At 40.4% G+C, this 26,480-nt stretch overlaps 1 protein-coding gene across 2 annotated transcripts in view; it reads left to right on the top strand.

Annotated features, from left to right (window-relative positions):
* Positions 1–4,779: 4,779 nt before the first annotated feature.
* INO80C (INO80 complex subunit C) overlaps positions 4,780–26,480 on the top strand; it is a 31,394-nt gene continuing 9,693 nt past the window's right edge. The window contains exons 1-2 of one of the 2 annotated variants that reach the window (XM_055706057.1): positions 4,780–5,417; positions 25,757–25,867. In XM_055706057.1, coding sequence (XP_055562032.1) covers positions 5,283–5,417; positions 25,757–25,867 — 246 coding nt within the window. In that variant the 5' untranslated portion in view covers positions 4,780–5,282. The remainder of the gene's footprint in view (positions 5,418–25,756; positions 25,868–26,480) is intronic. The other variant, XM_055706056.1, reaches the window with a different exon arrangement.

The following is a 26,480-nucleotide window of genomic DNA, read 5'->3' as shown; positions in this document are numbered from 1 at the left end:
AATTAACCCATTTTCACTTTCAAAAAGATGAAATCTAATATGATAAATTAATTCATAAATCTTTTGAGATGGTGGGTAAATATGTTAAATATTGCATAATAAATAATTATCCAGGATATACAGAATACAGGGTTCCATTAACTGCACAATGGCAAATTTCTTTCTTTATTCTGTTTGCGTACACTGTGGAAGTTTAAAATCAAAGTCAAATACTACATGTCAGTGTTTTTTCCAGTGTAGAACTCTATTTTACCATAGTGAAATCTGTATTTAATATAACTTTTGGGGTTAGATTTCCCTTGCCTACACAATATTTTGGTCAAACTTGCCAGACACAGCATTGCATACAATTTTTGGTCAGAAGGTAACAACACTGATAAATGGTAAATGTGCTGCCAACATAACTTTTCTGAGTTAGTAGCAAACAATCCAAATGAAGTAAGACTAAACTGCAAACAGAAAACCACTTTGACTCTTCTCTTACAGCTCATTCTGAGGTGTCAAATTCATCACATTTTAAAGTAAACTTCAAGAAGGCGAGGCTACTAGAAAATAGGCACAAAAGGCATTTCTAAAGACCCTGCTTCTCTTTTCGCATTACTAAGAATACAGAAATGGCTTTTTCAAAATTTCTAACAGGAAGATTGCATTGAAAGTTACATACTTGATGTGTGCAGTAAAAAGGCCTTTAATATTACAAAAGTAGTCTCCTTAATCCAAAGTTCAAATTCCTATTTTAAAGGCATTCAACATTATATTTAAACAAAGCTAGTGCAGTGCCTGCAGCTGCAAATTGCAGGGAACAAATGCAAATCACAAGAGTTCACACTGCAGGCTCTGAAAAGTCATCAAAGCCTCCAAGTACTTGTAAAGAATAATGTACAGAATGCCACCAGACCTCACAAGCTACCCTGCAGGAACCCATTGCTTTTTACCTGATAGAGCGGTGAAGCTAAGAACTTCAATCCCTTCTTTTTCCAGAGTCTCTATAAAAATGCAAATGACACCCAGTAGACACATACACAACTAAAAGAAAAGGTGTTTGTTTTATTTTTAAAGATTTTAAAGCTTAGAAATCACAGCACAAATTGCATCTGTGCAATGCTGCTAAAAATGCATAAATTAACAGAAAAGTCATCTGATACTGTTGCCAGGAAATTGTAATGGTACAAATTACTATGTAACCAACGCTAGGAGACATTTCTCAACTGCCACAACTTCCTACATTGAGCTCAACCTACCATCTAGTGAAAAGTTATCCCCACTTTCTAGATACAGAAAAAGAAAAAAAAAGAGAGAAAAAAAAAGCAGAAAGAGGTTATTTAAGCATGTAAAACCTTAATTTTAATTCAGTGGTATACAGAGGGATTATATATATTCTCTTGCACCATTTTAATTAAATTTATTTATTTAATTAATTATAATTTAAATACCTAATAATCTTACAAACTGCAATATGGCCAATGAGTGAAGCCACATACAATTTCATTTTTAACCTGCCCATTTTTCTGGTAGTATAGAAGTATGAAGAGTAGGAATGCTGAAAACTAAACAGCCAGGTGGGATGTAAATTTGGTACTCAGGGAGATTTAATTTCAAAGTTTGGAACAGAATAAATTCAGTTGCAAAGACCAGCCTTTTCCTTTTGATGGAGCAGAAGAGTACCAAAGCATTTGATCCAAAAGCATTCAAGGTATTTGCTCCCACACATCCTGAATGTGGCAGTCTGAGAGTGTCCCACTGCTACCAGCCGCTCTGCTGGGCTGGTTCACCAGTACCCCTACAAAATGAGCTGGCACAACTCTCTACTCACTAGGAAGCTGCTCCCAGGGCTGGGCCCAGCAAGGAGCAGCTCTGACACAGCTTATGCTCTCCCAACCATTTCTTGCCTACAGATCTTCTCTGTCAGCTGTCCCTGCATCTCCAAATACACATTACTAAGGTTCATAATGGTGGGCCATCCTCCTCCATTTCAGGTCAGTCCTTGCTGTCCCGGCAGCAGATGTCATGCCTCCCAGCCTACAACAGAGCCACCTGCACAACAGAGCTCTCCCATGACTGCTGTGGCTCATGGCTACAGCATGCACAGGGGCAAAGCATGGCTGCCAGGGGCCTCACTCTCTCTACTCTGCTTTATTCTAAGTAATGCTAAAGATACTTCTGCTGGTTTTCAAAACATTTTCTTCTCTCATCACTTTCTTCCTCCACTAAGATAAAAAAAAAAATTAACCTTAAATTATCCTAATCATGAGGCCCCCACCACCCTTCATAAGCCTCAACAACTTCACACTGGAATAATTCCCTCTGCATTATGAGAAAACTATCATTAGTAGTCAATTTTTATCCAGACAAAGGGGGAAAAAAGAACCCCAAATAACAAAACCAAAATGCTGCCTCACAAACCTACAATAAGAGGCTGAGATCTTCCCTAATTCAGCAGACTGCTGTATTTTTCCTCACATATTATTGAAAAAAGTAGAAGGGGCCTCTCCAGTTCACTGAGACTATTACTAACAGGCAGGTGGGTAACTGCTCACATCACAAAGTATGCAGGTCTGTTGCTGAGCTGTATTTAATTGTCTTGTTAGCAAGGCAGCATATAAAAAAAAAAAATAGACCTTGCAGTACTAGTGAGGGAAATGGTGTTCAGCTTGAGCCAGGTTCAGAATGAAGAGCAGGAAAAGCCAGGTCACACCAAGCCAGACTAGCAATTGCCATTTGCACTTCTTCAGGCAAGCCCTCATCCATCTCACAAAGCAACTGCCCACTGGAGTGTGTAACAGGAACCTAGCAAGACATATATTGCACTTACTCACCAGAACGCCATCTCTTAATTTTCAGCAGGGCTGGGTGTGGACAACCACTCAAGAAGCGGGGAAAAGGCAGCCTTGCAACTCCATAGCCCTTCCTACATCCCTCATTCTACTACTCATCTCCTGCAGACACTCTCACCATTTACACTGCCATTATTGCTATTTTCCAATGAGTTGTAGGCCTTCTGGGATTGTAAAGCATTTGGTACCATGTAAAATTGCATTGTACTTAGTATTGCTGCAATACACACGGGCCTTGTAATTTTGTTTTTAGTAAACTGATGGATAAAAATGGGTACAGATAAGAGAATGCCTGGCTAAGTGCTATTTAAAAACTTTCACTGATGCAGCACTTTAATTCTCTGCATGATTCACATGCAACATCTACTTTGCAGCAGCCTTGAAGATGCTCCTCTCAGTAAAAATATCCCTATGATAAGGTATGCTTTCTTTTTTAATTGGGCATGCCTGGGAGCTGAGCACACAGCATGTGCATGGGAAAGAGATGGCATGTAGCTCTGGGAATGAAAAAAAGGCTGAGTAAGACAAGAACAATGCTTTGAACGCACAGAAAAGCAGATCTGGCTTTGTCAGGAGACATGACTCCCCTGCAATTCCCAGTGCCCTTGCCAATTACAAACTCAGATCACCATCTTGAGCATGTGATGGGAGGCTGTCATCTGAAGTGAGAAGAAACATACTGCATAGCACACATCAGCCTAAAACAATCACTAAGGGTAAATACAATCGCATGTACCAAGCCAGCTTGGCAATGCTGCTGCCAGCCTGTGTGCTCAGACAGAAAGACAGTGACTACAGTTGGGAAGGAGATGGAACTTGGATGTTTGTATAAGGTCTAAGGTCTTGGTTACAACCCTGGCAAGCAAATTTTGTCTTGCTTTAGTGCTATATACACAGGTGCCTGGAACATAGCCTGGAAGTCCAGGCTTTTGTCTTCAACTTTTTTTCAGGCCACCTTCAAAGCTTTTGTTTTACACAGCACTGCCGGGCACCCCTACTGTGACCAAGCTAAGTCCTCATTACAGCACCGTCTATAAACGTGACCTAATTTTTATGCCTGAGTATCAACTTCTTGGACCTCTGTCTTTCCACAAGGCATGCGCTGGGGCAGGATCTCATACAGCTGCAGCTAGAAACCCAGTAGTCAGGCACTGCATAGAAGCAGCTGAAACAGGTATAGTAGTAAGTTGACCGTATGTTGAATGCAGGTCTATACAAGCATAAAAATGCTAAAACAAGTTTTATTAGTTATCAAGCGGCTAGAGAACTGCCTGCACCCCATATTACCACCAACCAGTTCTCTGGGCTAGGGTATGAAACAGCACAGACAGCAAGAGGCCTGTGAAAACGCTTTGGAGCACAGTCTGAATCATCACTGTTTCAGTATGTTGCTCTGGTGCAAAATAACTCCAGATTCCAACAAGAGGAAAAATTGCTGGACCAGGTCATGTCAAAACAGAATGGAACCAAACAAATCTGTAACAGTATGAATTACCCAGCAATACATTCACTATCAGCTATCTGTAGTCATATTTTGAGATCTTTAGTGACAACTGTCGTTACTTGAAACTTGCATTTAAAAAGATCACAGCTGAAGTGTGGACAGTCACATAGAACACTCACCAGTAGGCTTCTCAAAGGTCATGGTCTTAGAACTGAAAGGAGCAATTAAAACCAGCTGTGTGCTCTCTCAAGGCAACTGGGAAAAGCTGGCACACTGGAGACTCAGAGAGCTTTCTTGCAGTCTGTAAGTGTTCGACATAAACTTCACCTCACTTCGGGCAGGCTTAAGACAGCCATTGCCTGCAAACATGGCACCATACCCCAGCGCTCACGCTGTGGCGGGCGAGGCGAGGTCCCCCCATCTCCCACACTGTATGTCGACTGAATGTCGAGTCTTACAGGTTTTTATTTCACACTTCCCAAATGACTGTGCACTGCACGACCCCAAGGCCTCCGTGACATACGGGACTCGGCGAGCGCTGCCCGCCCGCTGCCGCCAAGGGCTGGCACACCCGAGGCTCGCCGCGTTTCGTCACCTCCCACACACGGGGCCCGGCCGGGGCCGCGCTCCGCCGCCGCCAGCCCTCCGCCGGGGCCCGAGCTGCGGTGAGGGGGCGGGCGGCTTCCTGCGAAGTCCGCCCCAGCTGCCAGAGCACCGCGCCCGCAGCCCCAGGTGCAAACCCCTCACCGGCGGAAGCCAAACCCCCGCGCCCGCCGCCCCCCCGACCACCCTCCGCAGGCCCGGCGCGGGGGAGGGGCAGGCCCGCCGCCGCTACTGCGCATGCCCGCCCGCCCGCCGCGCCGCCAGCCAGGGCCCGGGCCCGCGCCCCGCTGCGCCTGCGTCGCGCTGCCCGGCGCCCGGCGGGGGGAGGGGCCGCGCTCCCGCCCGGTTCCGCTCCGGCGGCGCGCTCGGCCCGGGCGCGGAGGGACGGGGAGGGGGCAGCAATGGCGAGTCTGATCCCCGCGGCGGCCTCTTCTCCCGCCGGCGCCCCGCCCCGCAGCAAGAAGCGGCCGGCGAGCCCAGGCACCGGCAGCGGCCCTGCCAAGAAAAAGAAAGCGACGGCGCCGGGTGGCTCGCAGGTAACGGGAGCGGGACGGCAGGGCGCGGGCGCGGCGGCGACATCCCTCCCCTCCCCTCCCCTCCCCTCCGCGCATGCGGGCGGGAGCGCGCGGGGCCGCGTGGCCATCCCCGCCCCCCGGGCGGCGCGTGGTCCCGGCGGGCTCCGCCCTCTGTCGCCGTGTGCCCGCTGCTGCCACCCGGCCGCCTCCTCCGCGCCAGCTCCGGGTTGGGGCTGGCCGCCGGTGCCTGCCGCGGGGCCGGGGCGCCCTGGCGGCCCTCGGGCTGGCGGTTTGTTCCCGGGCGTTCGCAGGCCGCGCTCCGCGCCTCTCCCTTCATTCCCCCCGCGGCGAGGGGGTGATGGGCCCCTCCGTGTGCGCAGCCGGTCGCATGCCTTCCTCAGCCGGGGGTGCGGCCAAGCAGCAAGGCGTAACCCCGAGGTGCAGTTAAAGCTCTGTTTGAAATACTGGTCGGTGTGCTGTGTGTGCCAGCGCTCTCGGACCAAACCCATTTGCAGCTGTTAGGTTTTTTTCCCTTTGCCTTCAGTAGCTTGCTTTGTACCGATATTACATATCCGAGCGCCGCATGTACACCGGCGTGCACAACGCCCAGATTGTGCATTGTGATGGTTTTAATTTGAGGTAGTGGATCTGTCACAGAGGAGGGACTAACGCTCGGAGCACTTTTTAACAGCTGCTAGTTCTGTGGTGTGCGGCTTAAATACAGTTTTGCATTACGGCCTTCTCTCAGTTGAGCTGAGTGGACCTAATGGTTAAATGTGAGGTGAAGATGTAACTTCAGAGCCTGAGTTTTGGGGAACAGGGTCAGGGGAGGGGGAAGGTCTATTAATATGAGTTTCTCCTAACCTCCTACTCCCAGCTGCAGCGGGTAGTGCAGCTTCAGTTTCTGCATCATGTGGCCCTGATGTGCAGCTCCGCAGACCCATCCCCAACTGATGACATCTGCCTCTTGATCATGAGGTAGCATCTCATACCCCAAAACTAAGTCCCTGGAGAAGTTCAGAGTCAGTGTGTATATGACACCTGTATAGACTTCAGATGCAGCATGTCTTGAATTACTTCTTTTAGAAGGACTTGAGTAGCTAAAGTGGTCAAAAAAAGGCTGGAAAAAATAGTAGTCTCCCCTGCCCCACCCCCCTACCCCAAATGATTCTTCTGAGCAGTATTTCATTAACTATAGCAGTAGCACAGCTACAAAGTATGCCCTACTGCCAGTAGGTTGCTTGTTTGCATTTCACACGAGCCATCTGATCAGGGGAATGTTTCAGCGTTTTTCAGCAGATCTTCTCTCCAGACAATTAAAAGCCATTGTGCACACTTCAGAGCACAGACACAAACCCTTCCTCACTCTGAATGATGCTCTTGTAACACTTGTTTTCACCCGGTGGCAGTTACATAGTTTCTTTTCTGGTGGCCTTATCCCTGGGAGAGGGAGTATGAGCCACAGTGATTAATGTAGTTAAAGTGCACTGCAACTGTGAAAAATTACTGCCTGGCATGATCACGTTTGACAACTTTTTCAAGGTCTGCTAGAGGTAACAGTCTAGATTTTTCAGTATGGAGAGGACTGCTCTGTGCATGTGTGCACGTGTGTGTGTGTGTGTATATACAGATATAAAACATTATATATATGATGTAAATGCAAATAAATATTTTGTATTTTAAGAACTTCCCCAAAGCCTTCAGCCTCTAAAACTGTTTTCTGAATGTCACACCAAACTTAAACCTGTGGACGGTTTCCAGTGTTATGAGACAATCCATGGTTTCATACTCAAACTGGGTTTTCATAGTGTGTGATAAACAGTTTTTGCAATTCTTCTCACAAGTGATTTCAGTGGAGAAAGGAGTAATTTCTCTACATTATGTCTAAGTCAGCATACGCATTCACTGACTTCAGCAGTGCAGATCAATCCCGTAAGGAAAAGAAAAAAATTAGTCTCAGAAAATGTGTAACCTCAGGAATGGGAGAAGAAACAGCTCGTTGATCTTCTAGCAATCACATTCATTGTTGCTGACTAGCTCTGGAGCGAGCCAGTTGAAACAGAAAATAAATGGGGGTTTCATGTTTTTTGAGTTAGAAACATTGGTCGCTGGGCACTTTCTTCTTCAGTACCTTATTTCATCTTAATCTCCAAATGTCCTTATAAAGTACTTAGTTAATTGCTGAATAATTTAGTTTTTCTGGATAAGGAAACCTATGACAATGAAACACTCAATAACTGTAGTCCACTGAGCTATTCACAATATAGCCAGTCAACAAGCACTTATTACTCTATTTTATAACTTATCCAATCTTTAAGTAGCTCAGCCAATCAGGACCTAGATCGTCCATGAATTTTAAATACTTTTTCCAAATATATTGTATAGTGTGTATCCAGTCATTATGGGATTTTTATTTTACTTATCTAACTCCAAAGAAGTAACATTCACCTGACAGTCTGATAGGTACACACCTTTAATACACAACACTTTCAGCACAGCTTTGGAGGTAGCACTTGTTAGTCCTCTTGACTGTTCACTTTCCTAATTAACCCCTTTGATATTTTTTAACAGCCTTTTACAGCATATTTTCAGCCTTTCAGAAGTCAAATATACTATGCCATAGCTCAGCAGGGAATGGTTTCCATTTTAAGTAAACTGACATTGTGAAACAGATGGAGAAACAGTGAATTATTTCCTTGGTTAACTAGAAAACTGTAGGTAAGAGGATCCCTACTGAGAGGTTTGTAACTATTTGCAGGGGTCAGCCTGGGATCTGGGGACTCCTTATTATATTAACTGGTACTTCTGCTGAGACCTTGTGCCTGGCCTACATGAAAATATACTTCACATTGTCCTACTGTGAATTTAGCCACATCTGTGATTCCATATTCCATCACTGTGATATTAAACAAAAAGGGGATTTTATAATTTCCACAGATCACATAGTTTATTTTCCTTTCATATGGTTTATGTCACAAGTAGCTATCACAGTGCTCACCCTGAAAGACATGCTGCTCTGGTAAAAAAGTAGATTTCAGAAATGTGTTTATTTTTCTATATAACGAATTTGCTTAAGTATAGTGATGTAATTAACTAATTTGAGTAACTATGTGTATCCTACAAGAAGGCACAATTATCACACAGTATACGGATTTTTATAAACCCAATTTTGATTATGTTTCTCAAACATAGGAGTTGCTACTTTGTCTAAGATACACTTTAGGAACATTACCAAAAACCATTCTTCATCGTTTTGTATAAGCCCAAAGGTATTAAGTCATATTTGTTTTGGAAGCACATAGGGCTTGTCAGTCATGTCTACAGAAGGAGACACATGCTTTTTGGATATAATGCCAGTATTTGCCAAATGTAAAATTAAAAGTGAGTTTACAGGAAAGCATGATTGCAAATTGATTACATCACTTTTGTTAGCATTACACAAATACTCCTCCCATGCAGTTGTGCCACTGAAAAATACCTGTCTTTGCTGCAGCAGAAGATCTTTAATGTTGAAGATTATTATGTATATTAAATGTTAACATTCATGTCTCAAAACCAGTGCTGTTTAGTGGTTTACGCAGCACTGTTCAGTTAGATGTCCTTATCCAGTGATCCCCAATAGCTGCTGTGCTGGTTCAGCTCCATTGCTGGCTCTTGTGCAGACTTGCCTCCAGGTCTCCAGTCTTTTTAATTGCTAACACTTAACCTGGGATACAATCTTTGTCACTGATCTTAAAATGGCACCAGTTTCCTCTACCTTAATGTTCACACCATTATTTTGTAGATCATACAGCAACAGGAAGCTTTTAAGAGTATATTCTACATGAATATGAATTGGTAAAATGAATATGTAATGAATATGTAATTGGTGAAACAAAATGTGTACCCATGACAGCTAGCAAGCTTTAAAGATAACATTTGCAGTGAGATAAGAGATGATTTGGGGGGCAAAAAAAAAATGACTCTGATTTTGTCAGAGAACAATTAAAGAGAGAAAATACGCTAAGTATTATGGTAAATGTATGTTTGCTTACGTTATTTGTGAAACAGCTTCAGACTTAAATGATGAAGTATAGGAAACGCTTTGAGAATGACATCATGTTTTGCCTTACATTCTGAGTTGATGTAAACTGCCCTGTAAACTACAGAAATGCAAAGAGAATCCTTTTTGCTTCCTTCTTCTCCATCACTGTAGCAACAGCAGGTCTCGGTACCATTTAGAAAATAAAGGCTGAACTTCTGCAATGGTATTTAAGAATTAAATTATTAAATATATTGATCTAACCTCTAATTATGAATATTGTGGCAGTACTACTGGCAATCTCCATTTTATGTAACTAGCTCTCATATGTATACCTAACACTTTCTGTATTTCTTGCTCTATGCTTAAAACCAGAAACCCTACAACAATATTAGAAGATAAAGTAAAAACGGGTTTAAAGTTATCATCCTCTTAGATAAGCTCCTCTCACGCACAAAGTGAAAATAAAAGGAGGGAATCTAAGATACACTTAGAACTCCATTTTTATTTCAAATGAAACTGAATGCTGATGTTTTATATCATAAACTAAGATAATCAGATTAGAGTTCTGATAGACAGCTGTAAGTTCATCAAGAAGACTTAAATATATACATATTAACATGTTTACTGTTATGTACTCAGAAGCTGTTCACTGAAGACAGAGTTTACCCTAGTACATAAATAGCATGCAATTGGACTCTAAAGCATCAGTAAATTTAATCAGTTCTCCTGTTATGCTATTTTACCAAGGCTATCACTGTAAGTAGGAAATCATCAGATCAATTTTAAAATAACTTTGTTTTAAAAAGTCCATTTGATCTGGCTGTAATTTCCTGAAAAATGAGGTTGAGGAGAATGAGTTTAACTACAGAATTGGTGAGTACCACTACAAGTACTGAGCTGAACTGCTGCTCTCACCATGTTCTGGGACAAGTACCTCTTTTAGTGCATCATAGTGTAATAACTTTCTAATCTGAAATTAAAAATTACCTACTTACAAATTCAGACCTTGTTTACTCCAATCACTATAACACTATACTTATTCTAATTATTATAACACTGTTCCATATAAGACTTCCTGTAGCAGAAAAGCATGGTTTTCCTTTGTAGCTGGAAACCTAATAAACAAGCTGCATTTCTCACCAATCCACCTGACCTGAAAGAGATAGCAGGGCCCTGATACAACATGCTGGTAGGGAGATGTAAGTACGTACATATTTGCCAGTTATTAAAAAGCTATCACATCATTATGCTCTAGGCAATGCTTTTTTAAAACAAAACAAAACAAAACATCTTTCAGCCCTTAAGGTTATGACAGTAACTGAAAATATATTAATTTAATGAATGAAGCAGTACCAGTCTGAAGCTGCTGCTTGCCTGGAATGATATCTTTAAAAGATGTAATGTGCTTCCAGGGGATGGTAACTCAAACCTAATTAAAGTGATTTAAATGACACTCTCACTGGATAAAGTCTAGATACCACGATATGGTGCAGTCGATTGCTAGTTATTGGTAGTACTGCTGAGGTGAGTTCAGCTCCTTACACACTTATTCACAGCCCTACCCAAGTCTTTGCTCCTGCAAAACTAGCAGCCAGTTTAAAACAAATTGCCATGTCTTAATGAGACTTTTAGCAGGTAGTGTTTAAATTGGGATAGCTGTCCCACAGATAGGTAACATACAGCGCATGTCACCAGAGCAGAGAGCACTGAAAATCTCCGGAACTTGCAGGCTTACATCTCTTGTCCCACTTAACCACAAAGGTACTTTCTGCTACAAAGTAATTGCTGTAAATCACTGAAGTAGTAAGCATCTCTTCTTCCACCGGGTTTTTGTACTCTTCCCAAAACCCAGCTTATTTTCAGGCAGTCCATTAGTGAAAGCCAGGATTATGCCTAGGTACCAGTTTTTGTCACTTGCACATTTGAAGTCAAATCTGTTAAAGAACCAGAATCTCTCCAGTCCCAGATGGGGAAAAATGATAATTAAAAGACAATTAGCAGATTTTGTAGGGAAATCTGGCAAAATTTCTGTGTGTTTTAAGTTTAGCTTTATTCAAAGAAGGGAATTGCTTTTATGGAATAATCAAGTTTAAAAGGGAAACTGTCAAAAGTGAGAGCTTTGCTTGAAATTTATCACATATTGAAGGCTTTAGATGATCTGTAATCATAAAAGTATGTGAATTTCCAAACCAGACTACGCCAGTCTCAGAGTTACCAACCCCCCAACCAAATGTGATTAGATTTTAGATTTAAAGTAAACACAGATGTGTTATGTTGTAGAAAGGCAAAAGCATCTGTGTATTGAGTTTTACTATGGCTGTCCATATGCTGGTGTCACAGGCTTTTTTACCCTTCAGCCCTTATCCTAGTAGACAATTTTAATTTCTCCTTTAGCTAACAGAAGATGGAGAGTCCTACTATGGTCATACTTAATTTGGGGATTCATAATAAACATATGAGAAACTTAGGAGAGCTAGTAAAGGTGGTTCACTGCTTTTATTGTAAGGAGATAAAATAGGATGAGTTATTTTTGTGAAAGAGAAAGAGCGCTCTAAAACACTGCATGCGTGTACTTCTGCATGATGTTTTTGTCTGAGAGGTAGTGCTCCTAAAAAGCAATCTGAGAATCCAGTTAGTCCATTAAAAGGTTCAGATTAACAAAAGAAAGCTTGGAGTCACTTAACTGTTTAGATACTGCAGATTCAAAGAGGTATCAGACTGTTTTTCACATTTTTGTGAAGTCATAATGCTTGTGTTAGGTAGTAACTTCAGGTTTTGCTTTAGCAAGGCATTAGTAGTTACATAAATGTATGGATTTTGGATTAGAAAATCTAATAGAAATATTAATTTGGTAGCCTGGGAGGATTTTGAACACATTTTTTAAGCATTCTAAGAAAACAGAATGGAGAAATAGGCTATTTATTTAGACCTGCAGAAAGCCATAACAGTTGGGACACTCGGTGTTGTGAAATAACCCGGCCCTCGCAACAGAATTCATGGTTGTGAACAGCAGCCTGTCTTGCCTCACTGCAGAGCACACCTGCAACTTCAAGAGGCTCAATCAGGTAATCTGTTAGCTTCTCATGATTACAAAGGAAAGAGTCCTCGCCGCCTCCTGTCTTACATACCTCCACAAGTCTCAGCTGTATGCTCCTGCTGTCTGCATCAAGCCAGCTTTATGGTACTCAGCAGACCTGCTCAGCCACTGACAGAGGTCATCACTCAGAAGACTCCGTTAGGAAACCTGTCCCCTCTCCCGGGAAGCTGCATCGTCTTCTGCTGCGTGGGTGAACTGGACTGATTCACAGGGAAGTCTAACAGGTATCAGCGAGTAGCATAAGGAGAAAACAGGACCACTTGGCGAGGAAAACCACTTTTCCACTACAAGTGAGCTATTTCACGAGCTTAGATGCTCTTAACTGCAGATTTCATTAGTTAATCGTAACAAACTAAATGAAAACTGGAGCAGTTCAAGATCTCATTCATTATAGATCCAGTTTTCATTAGTTTATCGTAACAAACTAAATGAAAACTGGAGCAGTTCAAGATCTCATTCGTTATAGATCCAGTGTCCCTGCCTGTGGGAAGACCTGAGGAGTAACAGCTTCAGCTGTCATACTGCTTGCCTGTCAGTCTCTAGGTGCCTTAGCTGATTTTACAAACTCGGGCAAACTCTGTGAGATGCCACCAAAATAAGCTAGCAGGAAATACTACAGACGACTCCTAATTCTACTTCTCCCTGAAGATTTAGGCAACTCTTTCTGCTTGGGATTCAGAACCATGAACATCTGCCTTTCTGAAAGCAGATATTAAAATCTTTCAAAAGTAGAACAGAAGTCACACTTACGGCACTGATACTTGCTTTTTATATCATGCGTCCTTAAAAGTGCTTGCTGTGTTCTGCACTTAAAGTTGATCCAGTTCCTGCCTCTGCCTGAGGGGATTCAAACCCTCTTTTTCCCCATGCACACCTTACCACCACTGGCATGGTGGGAGGGGGGCGTGGGTATGTTTTCTCCTCTCCAGCCAAGGATGGATGTTCTGTCTGTTCCAAAGAGAATGACTCCCTAGTCTGATATTGAATGCAGTTGTCAGGATGATCTGCTTGTGTGGTTTAGGTATTTATTTCTCTTCAATATTTTGTCTAATGATGATTTAAATGCAAAATATACAGTTGTGCGGACAGGGATCAGAAATCTTTTCCTTCCAAAACTCTCACCAAAAAGCTACATAGTCATGCCATCTAATAACATGCATTTATGTTGTAATAAAAATGCATCACTGTTAATTCAAGAAACAAATTTGAAATGGATAAAAGGAAACTATTTTGTGATTAATATGCAATTAAACTGTAGCAGAGTTCATCATTCTGGGAAGGGTGAATATCTGTAGTTACATGGTTTGTAATCATCCTGCCCCAGGATGTTAGTGCTGGCTGACTCAGAAAAATTGTCCTTGCTAATTATAAGACTCTGCTTTGGATAAGGAACATTTTGGGGAATTAAAAGAAAAAACCTTCTGTAAAGCATTGCAGGCCATTGCTAGGGTTTACCACATGAAGAGAGACTTGAAGTATCGTATCTGGCCCTTTATCATTTATTAAACAGAAAAAAAAAGATTTGTTTTATATAATTTGTCCTTCATTTTCATTAACAGACAAAATATCGTGCTTCTGTGTACTTCTATGCACAAACTGTCTAATATGTGAATTACATAAAATTTAACTTAATTTAAAAAGATACCTCATTTTCCAAACATCCACACAGGCCTAGAGGTGAAAACCTTGTAAACAGTTTTAAGCAAGTTAGGGTTTTTTTCACTTTTCTGCCCTTACAGTGTTGGCATGCTAGTAGCACTACCAACCCCTGTGTACATAAGGATGCAACATGCTTGTCACGACAGGACCATTTACTGCTTCCTCAGATCTGGGCTTTTCTGAGTTAGGGAAAGAACGAGAAGGGCATAAAAGGCTGAGATGCCTATGATAGTTTGCGCATTATTTAGGCAAGGTTTACACGTACGCATGGTGTCACTTAAGTGGTACAAGCTGGAAAAACCAAATAAGCTTTCAAGCATCCATGTCTTTTTTCAAATCTGAAAATACTTGAAACTTCCTAAGCTAAATACAGAACAACTGCTTAGAGTTTGGTTAGGTATGTATCAAGTAGACCATCTTTGAATGAAAGGTTAGTGGCATCTCAAGAGTACACGGGATATTAATCAGGGATGGGAGAGGGTATTGTGAAAATATAATCTAGGAGAAAGGAGGAGGGAGTTAAAACCCTGTAGAAAACTCTGTGAAAGTTATGTGCCATAAAAACAGTCTTTCTGTTGAGTCCGTGGTGTATTGGTATGCAGTCCATCCAGAAGCTTGTCTTAATTTTCCAGATAAACAGGTACATTTAATAAAAGATGACCACTCTATGACCACTCTGCCTAGCAACTTTGTTACATTTATGCCCTGAAACCATCAGGGCTACAGCAAAATACCGCTGAAATGGAACATGCAGAAATTAGGGCAGTAATTAACATGAGTTATATGACTGCTCAAGACCAGAAGAGCTTTTTGTTAATAAAACCAGTATTTCCTATTTCATAGGATATTGATTTCTAACTAGGGAGATGGAGAGTTGCCCGGAGAGCTGTGGAATCTCTGTCCTTGGCAGGTGTTCAAGACCTGCTGGGACAAAGCCCTAAGCAGCTTGGTCCAAGTCAGTTTTGACCCCGCTTTGAGCAGAAGGTGGGCTGGTGACCTCCCAAGACCCTTTCCAGCCTCTGTCTCATTTCAGATGTCTGATTTATGTGATTTGGATAGGCATGTCCTCTCCCTAGACAAGCAGTCATACACGCTTCCATAGGCAAGTCAGGGCACCTCAGCTGGGTACTTTTCCCCATAGTGCATTAATGAAGTCCAAAACTCAATGATTGCATTTATACAGTATTAATTCCCCCCACGCTGTAACAATGGTTATGTTTGAGCAGAACTGCTTTTCTCTGGGAGGAACAGCACAATGTTCTTACAGCAAAATTAACTCTTAAAATCAACAAACTGGAATATGAGGCCATTTCTCCTTAACATATGCATAGTGTGTTCAGGCTCCTCAAACCAAAGTAGTTAGCTGGAAAGTCCTTATTCCTTAAGTTGATTATCTTTGCATAGTCTAGAACTAGCAATGCTAGTTTGAATCTCACATTAGCAACCTTAAATTTTCTCAAGTCAGAAATTCCATTCTCTTCTTCATTTTTGTTAGACCTGTTTGTTGCACCCAGAACTGCCTTTTGTTGCAGCCATAGAATGGCCCTTTTTATCCTCCTCCTTTCCGTCTGTCCAAAATATATTATTTGCTAAATAATTCATTGTGGGAAGCTTCTTAAAATATCCTGCTAAACCCATCACAAAATATTAAATACTACTTTTCCCCTCTCACCTATGATCATGAGTGTAATACCAAAACTTCACTATTTCTAACGTAGTAGTAAAGTCAAGTCAGTTCATAGTTCTGTTCTGTTTCAAGTCCAGTGAAAAGACAGTCAGAATACAAGTTTATATGCAAAACACTGAACTGTCTGGCACTTTTTAGATGTGCTGCCATTCTTCAGCTTCAGTATATAGTATCAGGGTGAAGTGTATGGCCACAGAACTTACATTGTTAAGTAAACAACCACCTACTTGTACAAATGTGTCTGCAGAAATAGTTCAGAAGTTTGCATTGAAATTAGCATCACTATACAACTCTCTCCTCCCTTTTCCTCCTGAGCAGCCTCAAAGTAGTCTACAAGAGATACTTGCATTACCTTTTTTTCATCTAAATTAGAATTTGTTGTATGTTTATTTTGGTTCAGTCATCAGGTGGTTTTTTTTTCATTATCTAGTTAAACATAGGTGTCCGTAGGATAATGCACCTACAGTTCTGCTGAGTACAGGAGACCCAGTCTGCTATTCAAAGCAGGAATGATTCATGTTGAGTTTGCTAGATAAGGAACATGGGTGTAATATTCAGGGAATGTACCGCCAGATATTCTTGTCCTATAGTTTGGGACAAACAATAAAGATGACGTTTGTAGTCTGAAGATTTTTAAAAACTAAGGTATAGGTTATTTTCTTGTCTTCTTTAGAAGACCTTTGAAGCATCTAGTGAAATTACTGGTCTCTGATACGTTATGCCTTTGATAACTTTTTGAAGGTTTGTAGAAGGAATATTTTTATCCTCAATTGCTTTATAAGTGGAATGTTCCATATGTCAGCGTACCCAGCATTTGTCTTTCTGACATTGTGTTTGGGTATGACACTGAACTACCTGTACACAAATGGAAAAGCTGGCAGTATGGTTGCTAGTACTTACTAATGCGTCACGGCAGCAGTAGGTGTAGTTAGCAGAAATGTAATAGAAATAGAATTCTTATCTACGAAAAGTGACAAGGCAGAAGGAAGTGCTAAAATACGCAAAAAAATTATGGAAAATGCAAAAGTTAAGTTTTGTTTTCTGTATTTGTTTACCAGTTAGTCCATAACATCTGCATGTAACATTTGACTGTTCTAATTCAGGTCTATTTTTCCTAAGAATAATAGGTAGAACAGTAGCTCTGGAAGAAAGTTACACCCTGTCTTTACTTGAAAGTAATTAATTGACTTTCCTTGAAGAAATGCTGTTTTGGTTTTGTTTGTTAGTCAAATGTTGTTTCTTGTCAAAATGGATAATGTTTTACAGAATAAACTACGATCAGGAAACTATTTTTTGCAGAATGGAATTGCTTTCTTGTCAGCTATAGGAGCCGGTATCTTTTTGCTTTCCTTGTCCCTGGTTCAGTCATATGCAGATGAATGGACTTGGATCCTTCTCCTACCATGGCTGAAGCCTGTTATTTGGTAGAGGGATTTTGATATGCTCCCTGAGCAGCATTATGATGTTAACAGCACATGAACATATTGTAATTCTCCAGTCTTTTCTCCAGAAATACTTTGACCTTAACTGTTCTATATCAAATGATGTATTTTAAACTGTGAGAAGTGGTTTAGCTGAAGTCGTTGACTGAGCTGATTTTTTCTGATGGAGAAAGGAATGTACTGGCAGTTTTTTTAAAAATTCAATTGTGATTTATTTTTTTTTTTTTGGTAGTATGCTTCCATCCATTTTCAGTCTTAAGACCCATCAATTTAGAAGACTTTCTTGCTCTTGGGGAATCAAAATATTCTGTTAGCTGGGCTTGGTTATACCCTTGGTGAGAGTACAAACTAACATGTGCTTTTTCATTCCATATATCCTGAAATTTTTAGCTCCAGAGCTGCTTCAGCATGCCTTTTAGCTCATGAATTTGTCCAAGTTACAATTTTCTTAATAAACTGTCAAATGCTACAAACAAGGAATATTCCCAGTCCACCAAATGAAATCTTAAAGTGAGAGATCCTTTGCAATTATTTAAGCTGAAGGGAGCTTTGTGGCAAATGCAAATTAAACCAAGCTTTTCCAGGATAGTGGGAAGCTATTCACAGTTGTGTCCCAATTACATTTTGTTTGAGGCTTTTCCCCAGAGAAAATGGTAATATTTTTTTCCTTGAAATATCTGTAAGTTATAAAACTTTGTCTATCATAGTGGTTGAAAATTTTTAAATGGAAAAACATGTTTGGCATCTGAAATCTCTTGAGAAGAAGTCATAGCTTTTTATTGAAGCTTGTTAGTCTCTTTCTGTGTTTGAAAGTTTAATAATTTTGAAGAGAACAAAGTAAACTGAGTTTTTCTGGATTTTTTTTTTTTTTTTTTAAGTGAGCAGTACCAGTAAGAAGGTAGTTCTTGCTAGGTCTTCTTCCCCTAGGTTTTCAAGAAACGTTTGAGAGGCGGGGAATGTAATTAAAATCTTATTCTCCTTTTGGCTGCATTTTTAATTTTGAATTCAAACCCTCACACAGCATAATAGAGCTTTGCTTTAGGGTATTTTATACCTCTATCAAAGTGACTAAACTAATTAGTATTTTATACATTTTGGTAAGCATTTTGTCACTGGAAGCACCAGTGCAGGTGAATGATAATGGTTTGAAGCTCAGGCAGTGACAGGACCCTAAATGAGAATGTCGCCTTTTAATCAAGAGCACTTGAAGTCTATGGTATTGAAATGCCCTACAGAGAACATAGAAAAGCCATCCATCACTTTGTGACAGTCCAGTCTTTTAGCGCATGAGTAAAATTTTATTCAGCCTTTCTAAGGCAGCTGGATTGTAAGACGTTTTAACTCATCTCAAAACAGCAGTGTAAAAGTTTGAAAGCATGATGTACAGATTGCATTTTGGACAGCATATGTGTCTTCATGTATTATCTTCATTTATTTAGATTTCACTTGAAATGTTTTCCATGTCCTGCTTCAAACATTTCTCCCTTCCCTCTCATACACCCAACAGGTGAGATTATTTCTAAATTTTAGTCATATGTTTGGAGTGAATTTGCGTAGTTGGTTAACTCTTGATGCTCAGCAGAAATACTCAGCAAGCTAGAAGGAAAGAACTGCTGCTTTAGGAGGGGCAGATTTTTTAAGTCTCACACAAAAAAGTAGTTTGACTTGGGACTCAGAAGTCCTCTGGGGAATGCTTAAAAGAAGGTGAAGTACATTTAGTGTGGAATTATAAACTGTTATTATACAGTTATAATCAACAATTAATTTGAAGCTTTGTGTTGTTATGTTTGTTTTTAACAACCCTCTCTCAGCTTTCTTTATGAGTGAGAGCAGCAGCAGCATCTGAGGACAATGCTGTATTTTAAACAAAAATATTTTTGGTATCAGGCATTTGGGAGATTTACTTTTGATGTCAATGGAAGCAGAAACCTGTACCAGGAACCTTGTCTTTTAAGATGAGTTGGTAATCCATTGATTTAAATGGATTTACTGTCAATTTACACTGTATGCATGACTGTCTTGGCCACCCTACTATCTGCTTGAAATCAAGAAAATCGATCTGCACTATACTTAATACCTGTTTTCACCTGGCTACTACTCAGGTTTTTTTTGTGTAGTAAATAGAGTTTTTCTGTACCCTGTGAAACAAAATCTGCTGTGAATATGCCAGATTAGGTTTTTTTCCTTTCTAGCATTTGGACATTTTCAAGCTGAAATTTTTTTTTTGTCCTACCCCAAAATAAGGTAGGACCTTCTGTGAAGAGAGAATGTTCCTAAAATGCTACCATGTATCAGAGTGCTGAGACAGAAAAGGCTGGGGAAATTGTGTTGGGCTTCATTTTAGTGAGTGGAAAGGAAGAGGGATGAAGTTTTTCCTGTTGAATCCAAGAACCAGGAAAATGCAGCCAGATGGGGAAGACATGTTTATACATGTTACTGAATAAGTCTTTCCAGCAAAGCTTTCTGTCACAGACATAGAGTTAATCTTGTTCAAGAGAGTGCTATTTCTTCAGTCTTACATTGTTAGAGTCTTCAGTGAGTTTGCCTTCAGAAATACACTGTGCTAATAACGTTGGTAATGAGAAGGTTTTTAGCCATCATTTTAACTTGAGCTTAAACACATCTGACACCTTTCTCTCTGAATTGTTCCCAGCGATGTAAAGAGCAGCATTTTTGTCTGCCAGAGTGTACGTGTTCAAGTTTTAATGGCTCCTGTCATGTCATCACGCAAAGTTAAATGAATTAAATATTCAGAATGTGCAAGAGCCTGTGCCAGGCTTGTTATACAGTGAGCTAATATATTAATCAAACAGCTTAATGTATGTTCCAGTATAAGCAGTATTAGCTGGGACTCCGTTAAATAGCTGACATTCAAAGTCTACTCCCAGTTGTGAAAAGTCTGCTTATATCATTGCTGCTGTCATCTGGTGACATTCATGCTACGTTTCCACATGGCATTCTGATTCACTGTAATTGGCTGCTAGTGAAAATACAGGTATTATCCATCGATTTTATAAATTACCATTTTCTTCTGTGGCTGCATGCCACAGCCTCATAAGGATGTTACAGAACTTAGACGCAGCTAAAAGCTGAATAAGTTGCTACAAGTTAGATATTGCTGCTTTAGAAGTAACCTACTACAGGAATAATTAGACAGATACCGTTATCGAGTCTGAGTTAAAACAACTCTGTCAATGAAATTAGGAATGTCACTGTAGTATTATTGTGATTATGAAAATCAGCTGCCAAAAGTAAGGAAAAATAATTTTAATTATTTCTTGAATTTCATATACAAAGGTTGCCTCAGTTAGCCAGACTGGGTGCTTGGGGCAAAGTTATCACCAAGTGTGATATGGTATGCAGTGACAGGATGCCAGAAATGCACAAATTGACATCTTTGACTTTCATGTTTCTTCTTGGTTTTTTATGTTTTTGTTTTTGTTTTTTTTGTTGTTGGTGGTTTGGGTTTTTTTAATGTTTGTTTTTGTGTTCTTTTATGTTTTTTATAATTGGTAAAATCCTGTTAGTCTAAAATAATGAAGAAATATTATATAATATAATCCACAAGTAAATAGGTAAGAAATGATACTTCAGCATATATCAGTTGTCCTGTTATGCAGTTCTAATCTTTGCCCGGGGTGGGGAATGATGATTCAAACTAGCACTTTCATAATAAGTTAATTCCACCTGGTATTTAGTCCCATCACAGACACCCATCCCAAGCCCCACAATGCTGATTCTACCTAGAAATAGCCAAAACAAAGAATCCAGCTTCCATGGTCTGCAAGTTTTGCTTGTCCTGTCCCTAAATAAAACCAGACAGATGGAGCGATCTATGGAAATCATGTGAAAACCAATACATCTGCGGTAGGGAATTTGGAACAGAATATTTCGAGAAAAATTAATAGATCTACCAAAACCTAAGATTGAAAGTAGTATGTGAACAGGCAGCCTCCCAGTGTGTGTTTTCTCCCACTACAGACAGCACATACAGTAGGGTCCAAACTAGGCTCATTCCTGGGGTTTGGCTTTATTCAAAAGAAACCAGTCTTAAGTTAGCAGAGCTTAGCTCAGGTCTCTTCCCCAGACTTGGCTGCTCTTACAACAAACCTCTTAGGACATCCAAGTGTTTGCTGCAGGTCTTTGCACTGTCTCGCATTTTTGCTGTCTCCTAACCAAGTGAAATCCTCAGCCAGCTTCCTCCCACACTGACTGTCACCTGGTCCTCGTACGTAACAGGGAGGACACTGTCCCACCCCGCTGGGATGCACTGAATACTGTATAGATGGTCTTGTGAAAAGAAATGCAAAAAAAGAAGCAGCACCCCTCACTATAGCTCCCATCAATCCCAGGAGTGATAGAGGTTGCCAACCTGTCACACTGTGGTTGTAGTCAAAAATTCAGCTAAAGCACATATACACAACTTTATAAAGGGAATAAAATTGTAAAAGTCTTATAAGAAGCCTTTGCCCTGCTGTCTACAACTTTTAAAACATGCCATTCCAGTCAAGGTTGCTCTGTGCCTGGCTAAGGAGGGTGCTGGGAGGAGAACAGAGGTAACGTGAGAAGGGGTGGCAGCATGGACTTCAAAGGATGAATATAGTTACTGATGGCTTAGCTGCAGTCTTCGGTGTTTTTATTGTTATTTGGAAGGAAACTAGCATAAGCATGTTCAGCTGCAGTGAAATCACACCTTCCATTTGTCAGTGCAGATGTACCATGTAAATGTAAAGCCACCCCCGACTCTTTGTTGTTATAACCTTCAACAACCTATGGAGAAAAAAATATACTGCTTAGTGACTGTTGTAGCACAAATTCTCAGTAGCCCTAGTTACATAAACCACTGTTTAAAAGACACATTTTAGTTATAAAGTGCAGATTAAAAGTCGCTTCACTGTCTCTCTACTTGAAGCGTATATTGAGCTCCCCATAAAGGATGTTTACAAGATCAGTTAAAAAGAAGCTTTAAAGAAGCTGTCGAGAGTTTCAGCCCATGGTTACGCTTTCTAGCCCTACTGCAAAGCATTTGGGATTATCCTAGGGCACAGGGTGTGAGGGGTTTAGGGAACATGTGCTGGGGACCGGCTGTGAGGTGGTGGGATAGGGGAGGTTGCAGCACACACTGAGAAGTGTGTGTTCCCCGTGACAGGCGCTTCCTTGCTCTGCTCTTCGTGGGACTGCAAAGGGGATCTGAATTCATTCCTGTTTGTTTGCCCCAACACATGGCAGTGAGGAACAAACTACCTTCCAAACTAAACATCCAAGCTAACAAGCACATTAAGGAGAGATTTGTTCAGTTAATGTTACAAGTTAAAGATTACCTTTACTGTACAGTAATTGTTCACTGAGGAATCTTCTTTCAGGCTGTAAATAATGTTTTGTATTGCCATTGTATTACTCACTTTCAGGAAACGTGGGGTTTGCTGTACAAAGGTAGATCCATATTGGTTAAAATTCATTTGGCATCTCCCCCTGCCTTTAAAAAAGACCTTCAGAAAACAAACCTGAAACATAAAATGATGTTGCTTATGCTTTAAATCCTGGCATTTTAAAACATAGTCTGGACAGGCTTGTAGGTTGTTGAGATACTTTCAGTTTGTGGCTATAAAACTGCTGAGGGTATCAGCTGAGACTTCTGCAGGCTGCACAGAGAGCGTTCCAAAGCTCTCTGCTTGCCAGAGTTCACTCCTCTGTGCCATAGCACATTATTCTGGAAGCAGTGCTTCTACTCAACTCTTTAATGTTTTTCCAGAAAGAAAACCACATTAGCTGAACATCCTTTCCATAGCGCTCCTGCTAAAAATCAGAGTTTTCATACAAGCAATGCTGAGTGAGGAAACTGGCATGCTTCTACAGTGTCTCTTTATCTCAGTTCCCAACATTCAGCTGGGATCATAGTGCTCGGTCTTATTTGCTTCCCAGTCTATCACAGGGCTCTGAAATCATGGTATCGGTTGCATACCACTATGGTATGCATGTTGCTATACAGTCCTGCACACCAGCCTGCACCCTTTGCCTTGGAGGGGAAACCACTGCTCTCAAATTGTCCATGACAGATCCAGAAGCTACTAGTGATGTGTCTCATTGGGACTGGAGGATGACTTGGATGTCCACATGGCCCAGAAAAGCAGCAGCTGCTACTCCAGATCCTGCTGCCTCTAACGCTGTGCAAAGGATACTGGCGCAAACAAAATTAACATCTGGGCTGTAACGTGAGTTATCTCGACTCTTAGCAGCACTATTACCTGAACTCCCTTAGGGGCTGGTCCGGAAAAGAAACTACGTGTAGAATTTACATTCAGGAATTGTCCTGCCAGGAACAGTTCCTTACTTTCCTTCCCAATGCGCCAGGAAGATTAGCACTGAATCCACACAGAAAAAACCCACTGAAGACAGTGAGTGTAATATATTAAGTGTACCCAGCTGCAGAAATTAAGGACTATATGTATAAGGAAACTTCTTTCCCTTTACTGTTTAACTACTTTTATTTGCTCTGTCTCAAAATACTAGATACTGTTTTGAGATATTGTTAAAATGCTGCTCAAAACCTGTTCCATAAACAACAGAATACTTTGGAGAAGGTCACTGGAGGGGCAAAAGTGATAAAGTGATTAATAAAAAACTGCAGGACTGAATTTAAAATCAATCAAATTGTACCAAATAAAAGGCAAGGACACTTTGAAGAATAACTGAATGCTGATTCCTCCACTTAGAGAATTTACACTGATAATGAGAAGTATCAGAGATAATTTATTCATCAAAAAATAATCTTGTATCTCAAGCCTTGTCTTTCTCATGATTGACTTTAATGTGTGCTGCTGAAATCTGAAGTGGTGGAAGCATGCATGTGCAAGAGTATAGTTTGAAACCTAGCAACTCATTGTATAAAGCAACTTTACTCAGGATTGCTGAAGGTATTTTCTCGGCTAACTTTAACATTATGCATGTTTCTAAACATCCATCTGCATTTCTTCTGTTTCTCTGACAGTCAATGCCTTTTAATATTGTCCTCAGCAAGGGAAGAATCAAGTTTAAGCTACAGACTTCAACGTTGCTTCCACTGATGTTATGGCAGTATTACCCTGTACTATGAGCTTACAGAGGACTGACTATTGTTTTGAAAATAGATCATCTCTATTCATACATTTTATTTTAATAAGACATTAGAAACATGACTATTTTACTTGAATGCTTCTTTATAACATACTTAAGACCTCTCTTTGCTATGTTAAGAACAGGCACTGCTGGATAACTGATACATTTCCCCAGAGTTCAACTTGCCTGGTTCCTGATCTTGTAATTACTTATGCATGTAGTTACGTATACAAACACTTCCCTTGTAATCACATGCAGAAGGATATGCTGAATCATGGCCTTAGCTATATAGTCTCAGTTTCTAGAGGTTCTCCCATAATTGACTAATAATAATGATATTTTTTTTTCTCTTACGTAAGAGGATTGTATCAACACAGAAGGTTTTGCAGTGCAGGTTTTCACAGGAAAACATTCTTTTTTCCTAAGCATTATCTGTCTGAAGATGGAGAAACATTTTAACCACCCATTCAGTAAATATTGATTTAGCTTTTAGCCAAGTTCTTTGTGCTTCAAGAAAAAAGAATCAAGGTATGAAATCTTATTGACTGAACTGCCAAACTCTGGCAAAATTCTCATTGGCTTCAGTATGGATCAGGATTTCACAAGGAACATTTGTGTATGTTGCATGGGCTTGTTCTGGTAGTGTGGAGACTTACAGGGCATTCACAAAAAACAACATAAAGGCAGTTATGCACAACTATCAGAAACTGGTTAGACTGCCACACAACTTTTTTAGCTTTCCAATCACACACACCCCTTCTCCAACAGCTCTTCCAGCTAAATAAGTAAACCATAAAGAAAAGCCTAGAAAACACCAACTAGTACCTGTGTAGATTTTGTGAGGCTTGTATATAAAAATAATATATATAATTTTTTTATCTCTCAATTCTCACTCAGGCACGATTGAACCCAAGGACAGAGAATAAACTGATTAATCAATTTTTCTTTACAACCTTGAAAAAACCCTTTCTATAAATTTTATATATTCCTGTTAATGCTCTAATATGGAACATTCTGAAATAGATCCAATGTACATTTCTGCTGTTTCAGGTTTCACACGCTGTTTTGCACTTTATAGAGATGGCTTTCATTAATACTGAAATAAACCCAATGCTGTTTTTACTCAGTAGGCTTTGGCTTTTCTGTTCCCCCTCCTCCCCTTTATGTGTTGGCTGTAAATTGCTTGAAAAATATTCTGTTTCATGCTTCCCCACTGCTGACATGCAACATCTTTAAATAGATTCAAAAGAGATAGGAAGGGTAAAAAGGCAACAGGTAAGTAATACAGCAGACAGCTCTGTCTCCAGTTAAACTTGCTTAGCATAACATTCAGTAAGACTGTCTTTTTTTCTTCAGAGTGCAGGTGGGGAGGCCATGAATGAAAACAAATTTCTGAACACAGACTCTAATACAGGATCAGTGGAAACTGCTGTCAAGCCATTGCCGTTTAAAGATCCAAACTTCATCGTAAGTATATTATTTTTAACAATCTGAAATTCTGACCTCTTCAAATAAAACATTAACTAGGTTTCTATTTAGCCATATTGCTAATGTAAATATTAAGAAAGTCAGCTTAACAGCCAAATAAAAGGTTGACAATTTTGAAGAAATTCACCTCAACTCCATGCCACACTATGGTCCAAAGCGCACACTATATTATAGCATGAAAATGGCACTGGTCCAGAGGCAGAACTATTATATTAAATTCTGGAACAGAGTCAGAAACTCTGCTAGATCAAGGTAAGTGCGGAAGCTTTATGGTGTGGTATCTCGCAAACTAACACAGCTAGAGAGGAACAATTAATACTGCTGTGAATGTAGGAAACGCATCTCCCAGTTCCTAGCCAAGGCAGGCTGCAAAGCAATAGAACTAGAAATCAGTTGGAGAGTTATTAGCAACTGTCATTTTGCTCCTCTCCCAGTCTCTGAAACTCTTTAACAGACCTGGGGTGTCCCTTCTTCCAGTAATTGCTAGATTTAGAAGTAAATGCTCCATGCTCCCCAGAAGCCTGGCCTGCTGGCATTCAGAAGTCATGTAAACTCTGACAGCTGATGAAATACAGGCTGCTAAACCACTCTG

This window comes from Falco cherrug, chromosome 3, assembly GCF_023634085.1.
Source record: "Falco cherrug isolate bFalChe1 chromosome 3, bFalChe1.pri, whole genome shotgun sequence".
NCBI lineage: Eukaryota > Metazoa > Chordata > Aves > Falconiformes > Falconidae > Falco > Falco cherrug.
Note: the sequence above shows the minus strand (reverse complement) of the source record. Positions and strands in the feature narration are given on the sequence as shown.